We start from the raw sequence: 15,645 nt of genomic DNA, 5'->3' as shown, positions 1-15,645 counted from the left end.
GAGAGAAGCCAGTAGAGTAGTGAAAGGGGATTTGAAGAGGGAGGTGGGGAGGGTAAAAGGGAGACTTGATGAAGAAAACAGTTAGAAAAATCCTATGTACATTGTAAAGCTGTCAATACCAATTTCAATATGTGAACGAGGAGAGAGCAGGGTGGGAGCTGGAGGGAAATGCACCCTTACATGCGTGTATGTTTCTATCACACTAAGCCTCAGTAAGATGTCTGGTTATAGGGCACCCATAGAAGTATATTAAAACAAAACAACAGCAACGTTTCTGTGGCTCCCCATCACCTTTAGAAGGAAGGCTGAATTTCAGCTAGTAATTCACAATCATCCTCTGCTCCCTGACAGAACCCAGCTTCCTCTAGGGCCCCGGGTCTTCTCAGCCCCCCACCCCCAGCCCCCCCCAGGCTTTAGCCATTGTAAACCTTTGCTGTTTCCTAAGTGGTCACCAGCCAGGAGTCAGATCTCAGCCCTCTGAGTGCTAACCTAACATTCTTCTTTGCCATGGCTGCTTCTCCCATGTCTGCTTGGGAAGTTTGGGGAGGGTCTGATCCTCTCTGAGAGCCCTTCCTTACAGAGGTATTTTGTGGGTTTTCACTGAGCCTGGTCCTAGGGATCCCATGGGTAATCACTGCCACTCTCCCTAAGCCATGCCTGTGTATGAAACCCATATGAAGTCCAGGCTCATCATTACCCTCTGTCCCACATGTTCCCTTCCAGCCATAAGTCAAAGAGAAGAAATCTGTTCCTAGGCGGTGGTCCATCTGCCTGGGTCAATTAGTGTAAAATTAAATTTGTGGTAAGGATCCATCCAGGGGCTTGGAGAAGCCTTTCCCTTGGCATGCTAGTACCATGTGGTGCTCATGTAGCTACCCTGGGGATTATTAGTAACATAATGGCCATCTATATAGGAGGGAGCTGGGAGAAGCCAGAAAAATTGGCCAGCTTCTACAACCAGGCATCCCAGCCTTGTCATTACATAATTGCTGGGGCCTTGGGCCAGTCCCTGCAATCCCAGAGCCTTTCTTCTTTCAGTGAAACCATAGCCTCTGCCCAGATATACACTAATTCTCCATAAGGAGCCCTAGAAACAGCAAACTGACAGTTTTTGGTCAAAACTATCACAGCATGAATCATGGAATTTTTGAGCTGAGGGTTCCTTTGGAGGAAGGGAATGAACATTTACAAGGTCTAGCTATATGCTAGGTACCATGTTTTAATATTTTAAAAAATGAAACCTGTCAGAACAAATACATTTTACATGATAATCTGGTACATATGTTACGCCCAAGTATAGCTGAAAAGAATTCATACCTTGCTATATGGTGTGTCCTCTATCCTGTGCCTCCTGTGTTATATTCAAAGTTATTTTAAGCCACAGTGCTGAGTCACAGAGTTTATCTCATGACTGGTTCTGACCTACAGTACAGAAAACACTGTCCTTGTTCTTTTACTCTCATCGTGACCTTAAGCAGAGACATTTATTCCATGGAGAAACTGAGGCTCAGTGATTATTGGGGGACACCTGCTAAAAGACCCTTAAAATGCCAATATTTTTAGTAGGGACAGGATTTGTGCAAATTCACCCAGTTCCTATGTGGCGGAGCCAGTATTCTAGGTATAACCCCAAAGCCCACTGCCTCTGACTTAACTCGTTTCCTGAGATTCTGATGACCTTATTTGGCTGATGAGGAAACTAATTCTTAAAGAGAAGTGGCTGGTCCAGGGTCCCAGTAGGACAGGCAACAGCCCCCAAATGCAATCAGATTCATCCCCGTGCCCCCTGCCCCACACACTGCATTGGAACTGTGCCCCATAAGGCAGGAAGTTCTTCTTTTACCACTGGTTATTCTCTTTCTTTCCCAAAGTGATCCTGAGAGAGCTGAAGTTCAAACAAGCCTCAGAAACTCTCGACAGAGCTGAGCTCACTGATGGGGAAAAATGCCTCTCAAATGTCTTTTAGTGGGAATTTTGTCATGGTGCACATCCTGGCTTCTCCTGGAATTGCAAACCATGTTGGCTCAAATTAAAAGCATAATACTTATTTGCTGCACCTCTCCACACATCCAGCAGGTCTTAACTGAATCTTAAGAATGCAATCCATCTTAATTTAGCATGGTTTTGAATCCCCCTGTCTCCTTTTCCTCCTTTCCCAGTTCAGAGGCAGGGTGAGGTTGGACTGGTATTACTAACAGAGCTTGCCAGCGGGGAGTGGATGTGGGGACATTTGATCTGGGCCAGAAATTCTTAAAATCCTCTTACAAGGGATTCCCAATATGGACCATGTCAGCAGCTGTCAGGTACTGTTCCTGCCTCATAGGTGAGTCTGGCAGAGGGGATACTATGGCCAGGAGGCCCCAGGTCAAACTATGCCAAGGTAGAGGAGAGGACCCAGAAGAAGAAAGGGCTCCAATTATGGCTCAAGGGAAGGAGAGATGATAACAAAATAAGCTGGCATCAAGAGTTCTCATGTGGAAGAGAAGGCAAGACTGGGGTGAGAGTCAGGCTGCGAAGTCAGATACCAAGATGACAAGTAGTAAGAGGAGCGACTGGGGATAATAAAGATGTCACCTTTGCTGCCTCTGTGGCTCACCTGGTCTGACCCATGGCCTCTCTCCTAGATTACTGCAACTGCCTCCTACTTCAACCTTCCTGTTAGAGTCTGCTCTCGACATGGTGTCAAGAATGATCCTGTTCAAGTGTTCATCAGACTGTGTCCCTCCTCAACTAAGAGCCCTCCATGGGCCCTGTGGTGGCCCGCATGCATGTCACCTCTCTGGTCTTCTGCACTACTCCAGTCATACCTGCCTCCACGTGACTCAAGTGAGTCGCACATACTCCCCTTCAAGGACCCTATCTATACCTGCCCTTTCCAAAGCAGGGATCACACCTTTTTCCAAGCACCTCCAAACTCACTCCCTCACCTGCTGCGAGGCTTTGCTCAAATGTCACCTGCTCCATGAACTCTTCCCTGGCCACCAAATTTAAATTATGTGATTCTTCTCCCTCACCCTAGGACTTGCTTTCCCCATTTCCATAACCATTATCACCGTAAAACATTCCATAGAATTTATTTTTTTTAACTTATCATAAGTCTTCCCACTGAGATGTAATTGTCATGAAAGTGGACATTTTTCTCAGTTTTGATTATTGCAGGAACTTTAACACTTAAAACAGTACCTAGCATAGAGTAGGCACTCAAGAAATAGTCTTGAAATGACAGGCAAAGCACCTAAGTGGCCAAGCTTACCTCCTAGTACCTTCTGCCCCATATTCCCCATTGTACACACCTATGTTTCAGTCTCATGAAACAACTCTTCTGTTTGTCCACACAGAATGCCCTTTTCCCTTCTCTCCACCTGTTGAAGTCCTTTCTATTCCCCCAAAGTGCTGGGGGACAGAACTTCCTTCATTAATTCTTCTAGATACTTCGTGGTTAGACTTTTAAACCTCTATTCTTCCTGTTCCAAATGTCTTTTCCCTAACATGTAGCAGTTTGAGGGTAGCTTGTAAGGATCTCTAGGTCCTCTGAAAGGTTATGGGTTCAGTTCTTTTCCTGGAGGTTCCTTACATTGACAAATAAGTTTATGTTCTAGATAGAGCCAGAATTACTTCTTACAACTTGTGTATTTTATGCATTGAGCTAAAGAAAAGTGTATTTTTACATAGTGGTACAAATTTGGAGTGCCATAGTCAGGGAAGATAATGGGTGCTGGAGTAGGGCAGATCTGGGCTCCAGCCTCAGCTCTGCCACTGCTATCCTTGTTCCTCTCCACAACTCACCCAACTTCTTCAAATCTGTTCCTTGGCTCAGAAACAAGGAAAGGCTAAGAATCAATGGCTTATTGTCTTAAGGTCCCTTTTAACACAGATTCTCAGATCTTTAGAATTTGGGGGGCACACAGCTTGCATTGGGTGAGTAGTAGGAGACATTAATTCCCTGAAACCATTAGCCCCTTGCACTGCTGGGAGAGAGTGTGGGCTGGCTCCCAAAGCGGGAGACTAGTCAATGTGGGGGGTTCAGCCCCTAGCTCAGCTGATGGGGCTCAACTTCTCAAAGCTGGTGTCCCCTTGGAAGTGGACTGGGTTGCTGCAGTACTGGCCACTTTAGATCTCCATGATAGATTTTCTTACAGATTTTTTAAAACCCGAGTCTCTTGGGTTTAGGGCCAGGGAGGGTAGAGGATAAATGAAGTGAAATTGGTAATGAGCTCTTTTCTCCCTGTGCTTTGGAGATATGTGCCTGGTCTATACTGAAAGAGCAATTCTGCTGCCTAATTAGGTTTGTCAATAACCTCTATTTTGACACTAGGCTGCTTGATAATTTGGGGGATAACTATGGTTCTCTCTCACTGTTTCTTTTCTAAGTGAATTTCTCAATCTGCCTCTGGGATTAAAGCATAGAGTAAATTTTCAGTATCCCCTGGACTCACTATGGCTCTTCATGCCTCCAAGCTTGGCCCAGGCAATGGCCTCTCCTGGGAGTGCCTTTCTCAGACCCCTTATGCTCAGGGAGATCCACTAGGCCTCAAGCTGGCGTGCATAATGGGAGTGGAGCGCAGGACTGAGTCTCTGCACCCTCAGGGCAGAACAAATGGCTCCTTTACTGTGGTCCCACAGCTCTTTTAACAATTAGCATTAGCAGGGAACATGAATTAAAGGCCAACGCAGAGCAAACACTCTACCTGCGTCTTAGAGGCTCACAGCAACACTTCAAGGAAAGCAGGCAGTGTATAGTTTTTGAACTTTTAAATTATTGTGATAAAATATAGATAGCATTTTTAAGCACACAGTTCAGTGGCATTAATATATTATACATTGCTGTACAACCATCACCAGAAGCTATCTCTAGAACCTTCTCACTATCCCCAAACTGAAACTCTGTGCCCATTAAACAATAACTTCCCAATACCCCCTCTCCAACACCCCTAGTAACCTCTGGAATGTTGTTTTTATAAGGAGGAACTAGCTGGGCATGGTGGTACATGCTTGTAATCCCAGTACTTGGGAGGTTGAGACAGGAAGATCCCAGGTTCATGGCCAGCTTCAGTTAGGCCCTCTGCAACTTAGACCCTGTTTCAAAATAAAGAATAAAAAAAAAAAAACAAAAAAAAAACAGGGCTGGGAGTGCAGCACAGAGGTACAATGCCCCTAGGTTCAATCCCCCGTGCCGCTAAATAAATAAATAAATATAAAAAAGGAGGAAACCGTTGCTTAGAGAGATTAAGAAACTTGCTTTAAGTCTCACAGCTGGGACCTGACTCAACCAGGGCTAGAGGCCTGCTCTCCTTCCTGGATTGTAAAACTCGTGTTCCTTCCAATCTGCAATACCTCGATGATCGTATGCAGCCACAGGTGGTGGTGATATTGCCACCTCTGCCACTATTCATCTCGTTTCTACATTCTAGACTAACGCCTGGCATGCCCGAGGAGCTCAGTAGAGTTATAGAGTGAATTACAGAATGAATCTGCAAAAGAGACACTGTGTCATCCTGACCCTGTGGTTGGAAATGGAGCTCCAGCTGCGGCCTCCGCCTTCTAAAAACATTTGTTGAACACTGACGGTGCGCCTGGCATGCCCACTCCTCCTCCCACCGCCAGCCCCGGGCCCTGCCCTGCCTGACAGCCCCGAGGAGGAGGATTTGTGTTTACATTACCCAGTCAATTTTGTATTTATTTTAGATATTAAGCAGTGGCATAAAAGCTGCTGACATTAACCTTCAGGGGTAGAAATTGGCTTTAATGGACCCCATAAAAGTTATTATTGATGGCAGCTGCACGCAGCATCACCGTGACCTCAGCACAAGCCTCCACCGCTGTCAATACTGTTGACAATTACGATTGACTAATGCAAGGCCAGGCGCGGATGCACCGCCGATGTTCCTGTGGCTGGAGGTCACTGGGTATGCTTTGCATTTCACATTTATCGGTTAAGGATCTCTGAGAACTCAGTTGCACATCTTTGGTGGCCTCCAAAGAGAGTCTGAAACACTCACTGCCTCTAATGGAGGCAAGCAAAGGACTGGGGCTGCAGGGTGAGAGAGACCAGAGCTCAACTCCAAGCTCTGCTAAGGACGGGCTGACTTTTTGACTGTTGTGCCAATTGACCTCTCTAGAACCTCAGTTTTCCCCTGTGGCGGATGGGACGACACTGGTGTTAGGAGGACTGAAGACCCCTGGATGCATGCAGCTGTGGGCCCTCGGTGGAGGCTGCTGGCTTCCCTACATTCCTGGTTGTGAGGTATACATCTGCTGACATGTACCATGTAACTGAACCCTCCTCAGGTGCTGTCAGCCATGTTCTCATCAAAGAGGGAGGAGAGCTGAGAGCAAGGGGATGAATGGGAGAGCAGGAGAGATGGAGTGGAGAAGCGGAGAGGGTGGGAAGGGCAATAGGAAGAGAGGGAGTGTCCAGAAAGAAACCACGTTCTTCTGATCAGGACCTGGCTCCATCTCAACTAGACATGCACACCACACACACCCTTCATCTCTTCGTGCCTTGGTTTCCTTAACTGTGCATGAGCGTTGTGAACCTGATGCTATTCTGGTGACTCTTGTTGTTACTGAGACCAGAGTATGACAAAGCCCTTAATGTCATTTCTCAACTGAGGCAAGTGTGTGGGCACCCGGGGGTGTCTGGCTTTGGGCGCCCATACCTGAGAGGGGAGCAGAGGCAGGAGGTCTTTGTTCGAGTCACCTCCTGCCTCCTTTGCCTGCATGCATGTCTTCCCTGAGTACAGCTGGACTTAGAGTTCCGTGGCCAGATGGAAATGGGCAATTAGAAAGAGAGGGTGACATGGCCGGGGAGCAGGCAGCCTTCTCCCTGTCCCCACTCTCACAGGCTGGAACTTGTCAGGCTCATCGACTATGTCATTATCACCCAACAGAGGCTTAATTCTGCTGTAATTCAGCTCTTAGGGAGTATACAATAATGTGGGCGGTGTGTGCCTCACTCTGTCATGACTTTATGGAAAATGATCATTTGTCACCATGGCAAGAAGCCTTCAAAAGAACAAACAACCCCAGTATTTTGGTACCAAAAGAATTCACTGGAATAACTAGGGCTCACAGAGTAAAGGTTTTAGAGCCACACGGGCCCGAGTTCCAATGCCATCATGCAGGCTGTGTGACCTAGGCAGATTTCTCAGCCTCTTTGGGTGGCAATTTCCTTTTTCTGTGCAATGGGGATAATAAGATTCACTCCCAAGCACCGAAGTGGTGGCAAATGAGATCATCTAGCTAAAGTACTTAGGACTGTGTGCTTGGGCTCTGCTAATCAGTAGCAGCTCTTAACTATTAATGTGATTATTACTTTCATCCTGGGCACCTTCATCGTAAGCATTCCAGTACTTAGAAACCTAGACATAGAAGGGCCTGCAGGTCATTCAACTCTGCTCTTACCAAAATGAGCCTTTAAGAAAACTGATGCTCTGAGAATAAAGGGTCCTGTGGTCAAACAATTTGGGGAAGGCCGCATGTATCTCTCTTCAGTCATTTATCCATTAGCTTGCACACTGACACCTGAGAGGCTCTGACAAGTCTTGTAGCAGATAAACTGGCTTAAATTTGTTTAACCCTGTGGTTTCTCATTATTTGACCAGGGACTCCTTGAATGCTTTCCCTCTTCCCCATCTAAGGGCTATCAACCTTCTCAGAACACAGGAGATGCTGATTTTCATTTAAAGAATTCCACAGGTCAGAACATCAGGTCAGAATAAAGGGTGCAACTCACATCCCACATGGGCCACATCCCAGGCCTGTGATGGAGTTGAGGTTTACTGATTACTAACCAGACCCCATTTTCTCAGTGCCAGGCCTTACACTGCCCATCAGTCCTGTGCTCTGGTCCAGTGCACATGGGTTAGGGAGAGGCAGGGCTGCAGGCTCAGCCTGGGCCTAGGTGGGAGGGTGGTGAGGGAGTACAGGTAGTCTCCCACTCTAAAGGGAGGCTCCTCTGGGACTCAGGTCACTTGACAGCTCACAGGGCTGGTTGGGCATCAGGGGAGGGTGATATTGTCTAATCAATACTCAAGACCTGTCCTTCCCCATCCCCAGGAAGTACACAGGTTCCCTGGGAATGGACATTTGAAATTCTGCTCCACCTGGCTCTTTAAAGAAGGGGATAAAATTCCCTACTGACCATGACTGTGCCTGCTCACCTGATCCCTAACCAGGGATTTGGTCTCACATAGCTCCCTTTTCAGAGACCAGTCTAAGTGCTCAATGGCTAGGTGTCAGCATTTAGAGCTGGGAACCAGTAGGGGGCACTGGCACCTGCCTGGCTCTTGCTCTAGTTCAAACTGCCCTCCTCACATCTGCCCTGGAACCTCTGGTGTGGAAGACCCCCTGGTTGGGCTTTCCAGAAACAGACACCCCTCAGGGGCAGGGCTGTTCCCAGACTGCCACACTCCCCAAACCTCCAGGGCCAGGCCTCAGCAGGACCTCCTCGGTGGTGGCCTGGCTCAGCAAAGCTGCCCAGGGGCTGGAGGGGTATAAAATATGCTAGACGGGAAGATTTCCTGAGCAACTTGGCTTCGTGCAGGACTGCAGTGGACTCAGCCACTAGGAGATCTGCCAAGAGTGTCCCGAGAGGAAGAATGACGCTTCTTAAACTGGGCTCCCTCCCTCTGCCATGGGGAGGGGGCATGTGAACTAGATGTCTTCTTTTTCTCCCACAATATCTCTGGGCTTTGGGAGAAATTGCTGCAGAGATGAGCAGGGAATAAAGAGTCTGGAGCCAACACGGAAGTTGGCTGGAGGAAGTTGGGGTGAACACTCAAGTTTCTATTTCTCAAAATTCATTTTTAGCTTTAAATGACAAATAATATTTGTATATATTTATGGGAAACAATATAATGTCCTGACATGTATGTATATACTGTAGAATACTTAAATCAAGCTAATTAACATGTCCATTGCCTTACAAGCTTATTTCTTTGCGGAGAAGACGTTTAAAACTTACTCTTTTAGCAATTTTGAGATATACATTATTACAGATCGAACATACCTGATCCAAAAATCTGAAATGCTTTGAAATCCCAAACTTTTGAGCATCATGTTAGATTTTGGAGCATTTTGGATTTCAGATTTTTGGATTGGGGCTACTTAATTAACCAATAACATCTATGCAAATATTTCCAAATCTGAAAAAAAAAAACCCTCCAATTATCTAGCCCTGAGCATTTGGGATAAGGGATGTTCAGCCTGTATTGAATGTAACTACCATGTGCAAGAGATCCTGAAGACATTTTCCTCCTAACTGAAATTTTGTAGCCTTTGACCAACGTCTTCTCTAATTCAAGTTACTCTATATGACAATTTTTTTGTTTGTAAATCAACATAAGGGACCAGAGATTGCCAGGGACTACAGAGTACGTGGAGAATCGAGATGGTACTAACAGGATTTGGGATAGAAGGCAGGCTAGGGGGGAAGGGTTACCACTATCCATGCCCCTCTGCTTCCTCACACGTAGGCACCTTGTAAACGGTAGCCTGACCTCTCCCTTGTCTGAAGAGAAAGGGCAGTGACCGGATCTCTGGCAGGTCTCTGATGGGTGGGTATTTTATGTGACTGCTCAAGAGGCTCTGACTTTTGACCTCCGAGAGCAAAACAATCTTTTACCAACTTCACCAGAGCCCCAAGCAACGGGGCAGAAAATCAATATCATAATTACAGCCTCAGCCCACAACCCAGGCACCCGGCACAGGCTGCGACGGCCACTCACCGGTCTCGGTGTTCTCGTGCTCGGTGTCCGTGAGTGTGAGGTTGGAATTGGCCCGGCTGGACAGGCAGGAGCTGCGCCCTGACCGTGTGCTCCGGCCCCACAGCCGCACTGGGTGCTCGGGGGAGAGCACAGTGTCGGCCTCCATGTCGGCATCAGAGCTGGCCCCCATGGAGTAGCCGCAGTGAGGGAGGCCGATGTCGGTTCGGTAGAGGGTCCCATGAGGAGGTGTCACCTCTCCCAGCCCCAGCTCACGCAAGGAAAAGTTGGCACCTGCGAGGAAACACAGATGAGCGTGGTTGGTGTGCTGAGATATGTTCTGCTGCCTGCTGCCCCTTCTCTGAACTCACTGTGGCCTTCCATGTCCAGGCCTGGGCTCCAGTGAGTCCCTCTGCCTGTAGGGCTCCTTCTCCACCAAGGCCAAATCCTCTCCACCTAAAGCCCAATTCAAAGGCACCTCCCCTGTGAAGTGACCCTTGATGTCACACCCGTGCAGATCTCCTGCCTCCGCCACCCAGTCCCCCGTGATTCCCTGAGCAAAGCCTTGGCAGTCAAGTGGCCTGTGACTCCTGCTAGAGATGGCCTCAACCAGAGAGGCACCATGCTTACCCCTAAGTCCCTGAGCCTATGACAAAATCCAGAATTTAGAAGGGGCTCAATGCATATCTGTGACATTGCAAGACTCAGGTCTCTACCATGCAGGGCTTGACAGTAAATCTACAATGCTTTCCCTGGAGTCAGAAGTTCTTTTCTGGGCAGTTTGGGAGAGGCCAGAGCACCAGAGTGAAGAAGACGCCAACTGGTAGAGAAAAGTGGGCCTCGCATAGGAGATAGGGTCCCGATGCCTCCTCCTGCCAGGTGGGTGTGATGGGCAGTCAGCAGAGATGGATCTCTTGAGCACACTAGAAGGCCTGGCAATGCCCAGGACTGAGGCTGGGGAAGCTGTTGGTGAGGGGAGCTCACCCAGGGGTTAATGTCTGAGTCTACCTTCATGGGCTCATTTATTATGATTATTATGATTATGATTATTATTATTATTAATTTCATACTAGAGGTTGAACTCTACCTTTCAGTAATTCTACCTTTGAGCTACACCCCAAGACCTATTTTTTTTTTTAAATTTTTGAGGCAGGGTCTAAGTTGCTGAAGCTAGCCTCAAACCTGTGATCCTCTTATCTCAGCCTCTCAAGGATAGGATCACAGGCCTGTGCCACCATATCCGGCTCCTTCATTACTCTTGAATGTTCATTCAATCTACTGTTCCTCTCATGTTCCTGTTATTCCCAGGAACATTTGGGGGAATAAGGAAGAGTGAGTATTTAGAGGCTTGAAGGGCCTTATTGCAATGAAAGCAAAGACCTGGGCAAAGAGACTTATAACCAGGTGGCACCAACTCCAGCTTGCCTCGAGTCTTCACTCAAATTCAGCAATGGGTAAGGGGTGGTGCTTGATTCCACAGAGCTCCCACTTGGGAGACATAAGCAAGCACATGATTCCAGGGTGAGGCCAACGTGGGGAGCTGATGGGGATTCTGGGAGCACAGAGGCAGGAGGTGGGACTGAGCTCTCAGGGGAGGGCTGGGGCTGAGAGTTAGGGCAAAGAGCACAGCCAGGAGGCGGCAGAGGTGGATGCCCGAACTTTCAAGGCATCCTGCAACCAGAGCCAGGGCTGAATAGGCCAAACTTTAATGAGAAGAAACTGTCAGAAAGGCAGGAGGGAAGCCAGTAGAGACGACCTTATGATCCTCTATGTGCTCCTCATCTCTACAGAGAATCCCTACCACACCTGCTGCAGAGGAGGTGCCGAGTAAAAATGAGCCCAATAAACTCATGAGCAGGCTGAGATATGAGGATCGCGGGTTCGTGGCCAACCTCAGCTATTTAGTGAGGCCCTCTGCAACTTAGTGAGACCGTGTTTCAAAATAAAGAATACAAAATAGAGCTGGGGGTGGGGGTAGCTCAGAAGTAGAATGCCTCTCTTTTCAATTCCAGTCCTGAAAATAAATAAATACATAAATAAATAGCACTGGGCGTGGTGGTGCATGCTTGTAATCCCTGCGCTTGGGAGGCAGAGACAAGAGGATCGTGCAGGTTTGAAACCAGCCTTGCTTGCTTAAGAGACCCTGTTTCCAAATAAAAATATAAAAAATAGGTCTGGGAGTGTAGCCTGGAGGTAGAAGGGCTTCCAGAAACCCCAGTACCACCAAAATAAATAAATAAATAAACAAACAAATAAACAAATTCATGAGCAAATGCAGCCTGGCAGGAGACCAACTGGGGCCCTGCCATAGCAAGAGCTGCTGTAACAGTGGCTGTGACAGTGGGAGGGGTGCTCTGGGCCTGCTTCCTAGTTGGGCTAAACTGAGATAACTTCAATTTGAGGTTAAAGGCATGAAACCATCATTCTGTACTGATAGGAAAATGCTGTAACTGGTGTTTAATCCCCCGGTGCCTCCTTATACACCCAGGGCCTCCCAGCCTCTCCTCTGGCTGCTCCAGATCCTTCCCTACAACCTCTTCCTCCACTCTCTCAGATCAGTTACTAAACAAATGTTGATGTCAGCAGGGCCTGGGTAGCAGAGGCCTCTGGGCTCTGCTCGGTGGCCAGGCAGACATTCTGATTGGCTAGAGTCTAGGCCAGGCCAGATGTTACGCATTTTAAACATCAACCCTGTGTGCCATCCTGCAATCCACCCTTCTGTTTCCCTCTGCTTCTAAGAAAACGAAAACTCCAAATTGGAACCGAGGTCCCTCAGTTGGCTTCCCATTCTCTCTGGCTTCTCTCTTATCTATATTCCTCACTCCTGCCCTGCCCCCAACCCCAGCCCACATCCCTGCTTGGCTGGGCCAGCACTCTTAAGAAACACCACTCACATGCTACACAGAGTGATTGCTATATTAAGTGAAAAATCAAATTTATTTGCCATATGCAGCCTGGGCTGCACTGACTTCCTCATGACTGGCCCTGCACACCTTTTAAGCAGTCAAAATAGGTATCCATCCCAGTGAGCTGAGACATCTCGGGACTGGAGAAAAAGCACGATAAAGGCCGACTCTAAGGGCTCAGCATCCTGTTGAGCAAGCCAGCCCCTCTAGTGAGGGTTTGTGAGATTCCTTTGATGACACATGAGAGGTCCTCATGGCCATTTGCTTTACAGCCTTTTAGCCTCTTTGTGGAGGAGGGCAGGACACAGCTGACATCTCACCTCACTCACCACTGAGCTGGGCCGTCTTGGGATGGTGGTCACCTGCGCTGCTGTTTTCTTGTCTTTAAAGTGGGGTGCTACAGTGGGGTACTTTCAGAGGAATTTCAGGGGTCCAGGATAGTAATTTGTAAACTGCTTTGCACATGCCTGCACAGGAGATGGAGATGAGACTGCTTCCTGTGTGTTATTTATGAAGACAAGAAGGGGTTCCTTTCCTGAGCCTCACCTGCTAGAGTTTTGCCTAAGCCAGGGTCTCTGAGCCCTGTGGAGCATAGGCAGAACAGAGTGTGAGGACAGCTCTTCCCCTCCCCGAGACTCAGAGATGACACTTAATAGCAGCCAGCACTTATGAAGCATCTGTGTGCCAGGCCCTGGCGTCTAGTGCATTATCCACAGTCCTTAGCAGTCCTTATGACTACCCGACTATTAGGTGCTATTATTTCATTGCACAGGTGAAGAAGCCCAGGATCCCCATAGCAATCACAGAGTCAGAATTCAAAGCCAGATCTATCTGCTGCCAGGAGAGGCTACCAGCTGGGGAGGGGCTGACAAGCCCTTAGTTTTCAGGCCCCAGAGGCAGCCTTGCTAACAGGGAAGGTTCCAGATGAACCCAGGCTTGCCTGTGGGAGGGAATAGAAATGAGATCATTGTGTGTGTGTGTGTGTGTGTGTGTGTGTGTGTGTGTGTGTGTGTGTGTTCTGCTTCTCTTCCTTCTGTGGTCTTGGGCAAATGATTCAGCCTGGGCTTGTGAGGAGTAAACTGTATTTTCAAAATGCTAACCAAGGACATAGAACACTGTTGGCTGACCTTCTCTGTGGAGGGGAGAAGGGCAGGGCAGAATCAGGGTGGGGTGCATGCACTGTGAGGGGCTGGCCATCACCAACTGGGCCTCACAGAGAGCTTCAAAGGTAGAAAGATAGTAAACAATGGGTCTTGAAGGCATGGGAACAGCTTAGCAGGGGGTGCACCAAGTGAGTCACCCTAAGCCTCACTTGGTGCAGTTCAGATCCATGCCTGAGGGGGCAGCACTGAGCACAGAGGGGTCCTTGTGGTTCAGCCTCCAGAGATGATAATAGCCAGGCCTGGGAGGTGGCCCAGGGATGGATTTGAAAGGCTTCTAAGATTGGATGAATGACTTTGGTGACAACAGGATGTAGGATGTGAGGGAGGGGGAGTCAGGCACCAGGTTATTTTCCAAATTACCAAGTTTTAGGGTACAGCCATCTCAGGAATGGCTTCCTTTTTAGGTCACACAGGGCTCAACACAAAGAAGGGGCTGAGATAACATATGTTGAGTAAATAAATATCAAGACTAAGAACTAATGTGTATTCAGCGCTTGGTGTCGTCACGCTTTCCACTTAATCATCCTGTCACTGGGTCCTCACGGTGCTGCAGCAGGGAGCCTGCGCATGCTCTAAGGCCCAGAGGAGAGTCTGATGGTGGACCCCAGTACTAGTGCCTCACTCGGCTGAGCAAGAACATCATGAATTAAGAACAAACGACAGGGCCCACGGGCCAGAACAGCAGAGACTTGGTTTGACCCAGAGGCCCCCTTGCATTCTGCTCAGGCACCCGGGCACACACCTGTCCGGCCCCGCCCTCACCTGTGCGGCAGAACTCCTCGGCCTCCTGAGGCACCATGTCCTTGACGCGGCCATAGGCCATGCGGGCGTCCTGGTCATAGGCCTTCAGGGTCTCGCTGGAGCTATAGGACTTTTGTGGGGCCTTGCCCTCCTCGCTGTCTGCGGACGAGCTGGTGTAGCGGCGCTCGGTGTCGCGGCGCCGGGTCAGCGAGCGGTAGGGCTTTCTCTCCTTCACATCCATGCTCTCTGGCCCGCGCTCCTCCACATCCACAAACTGGGTCCTCGCCGCACTCAGGGCTGAGTGGTCTGGAGCTGGGGAAGCAAAGAAAGAGCATGAGCTCTGGCCTTCAGGGACAAAGGCAAGGTGGGGAGGTCCTGGACCTCCATTCGCCCTTGTGGAGATGCAGGTAAAGAGCTTCAGGCTGGAGAGGGGAGGGAGCCACTGTGCCCCAACCAGGCAGTCAGTGGCAGAGGGCACTGGCACCCTGGGCCTCTCATTATGAATCCTGTCTGTTTCTGCTACTTAGCCTGTCTACTGTGACGATGCCCCAGAGCCCCTCCTCCAGTGTTGGCTACCAGGGGGGCTACAGCAGATCAAAGGGCGCTAGCATTTGGTAATGCCCCTAGATAGGAACTGTACCCCGGCAGTTCCCATCCGATCCCGGCTGGGTCAGTGCTGACCTGGAACTCTTGAAGGGTCTTTACAGATCTATGAGATGAATGATCATATGCAGGCACTGGGAGGGGGAGGAAGCACTTTCCCTATATTATCACAATAAATCGTCACATGTCCCCAGATGCTATTACTCTCTCCTCTACTAGTAGGTAAGCTCCCTGAGGCCCACGCCTCATCTGTTTTACTCCTCTTCTACAGCACCTAGAGCCAGGGATGGTCCTGTAGGCACCTAGTTAAACATTTAAACAACGAGCTCACCAATGCTCATCTGACGGTTGAGAAAACTGAGGTTCAGAACTGTCTTCTAGGTCACGTAGGTGGCAAGCAGACAAAGTGAGGATCAGAACTCAGGTCTGTCGGCCCGAAAGCCTGAGTTTTTCCCATTACGTTTGGTTGCCTCCAAGACCCCCAGCCTTCTGTTTTTTCTGTATAAATGAGTCCCTCAAGTGAGTTGC

General features: G+C 48.8%; 1 protein-coding gene across 4 annotated transcripts in view; it reads right to left on the bottom strand.

The window, feature by feature from the left end:
• TENM4 (teneurin transmembrane protein 4) overlaps window positions 1-14,824 on the bottom strand; it is a gene marked incomplete at both ends in the record, with an annotated part of 389,090 nt that extends 374,266 nt beyond the window's left edge. For 2 of the 4 annotated variants that reach the window (XM_080708705.1, XM_080708706.1), the window contains 2 exons: window positions 9,729-9,998; window positions 14,536-14,818. In XM_080708705.1, the coding sequence (XP_080564831.1) occupies window positions 9,729-9,998; window positions 14,536-14,755 (490 nt within the window). Of the gene's footprint in view, window positions 1-9,728; window positions 9,999-14,535 lie in introns of all 4 variants that reach the window. The other 2 variants (XM_080708704.1, XM_080708703.1) reach the window with 2 other exon arrangements.
• Window positions 14,825-15,645: the final 821 nt, after the last annotated feature.

The sequence above is a fragment of the Muscardinus avellanarius genome (genome assembly GCF_963383645.1).
Source record: "Muscardinus avellanarius genome assembly, chromosome: 1".
NCBI lineage: Eukaryota > Metazoa > Chordata > Mammalia > Rodentia > Gliridae > Muscardinus > Muscardinus avellanarius.
Note: the sequence above shows the minus strand (reverse complement) of the source record. Positions and strands in the feature narration are given on the sequence as shown.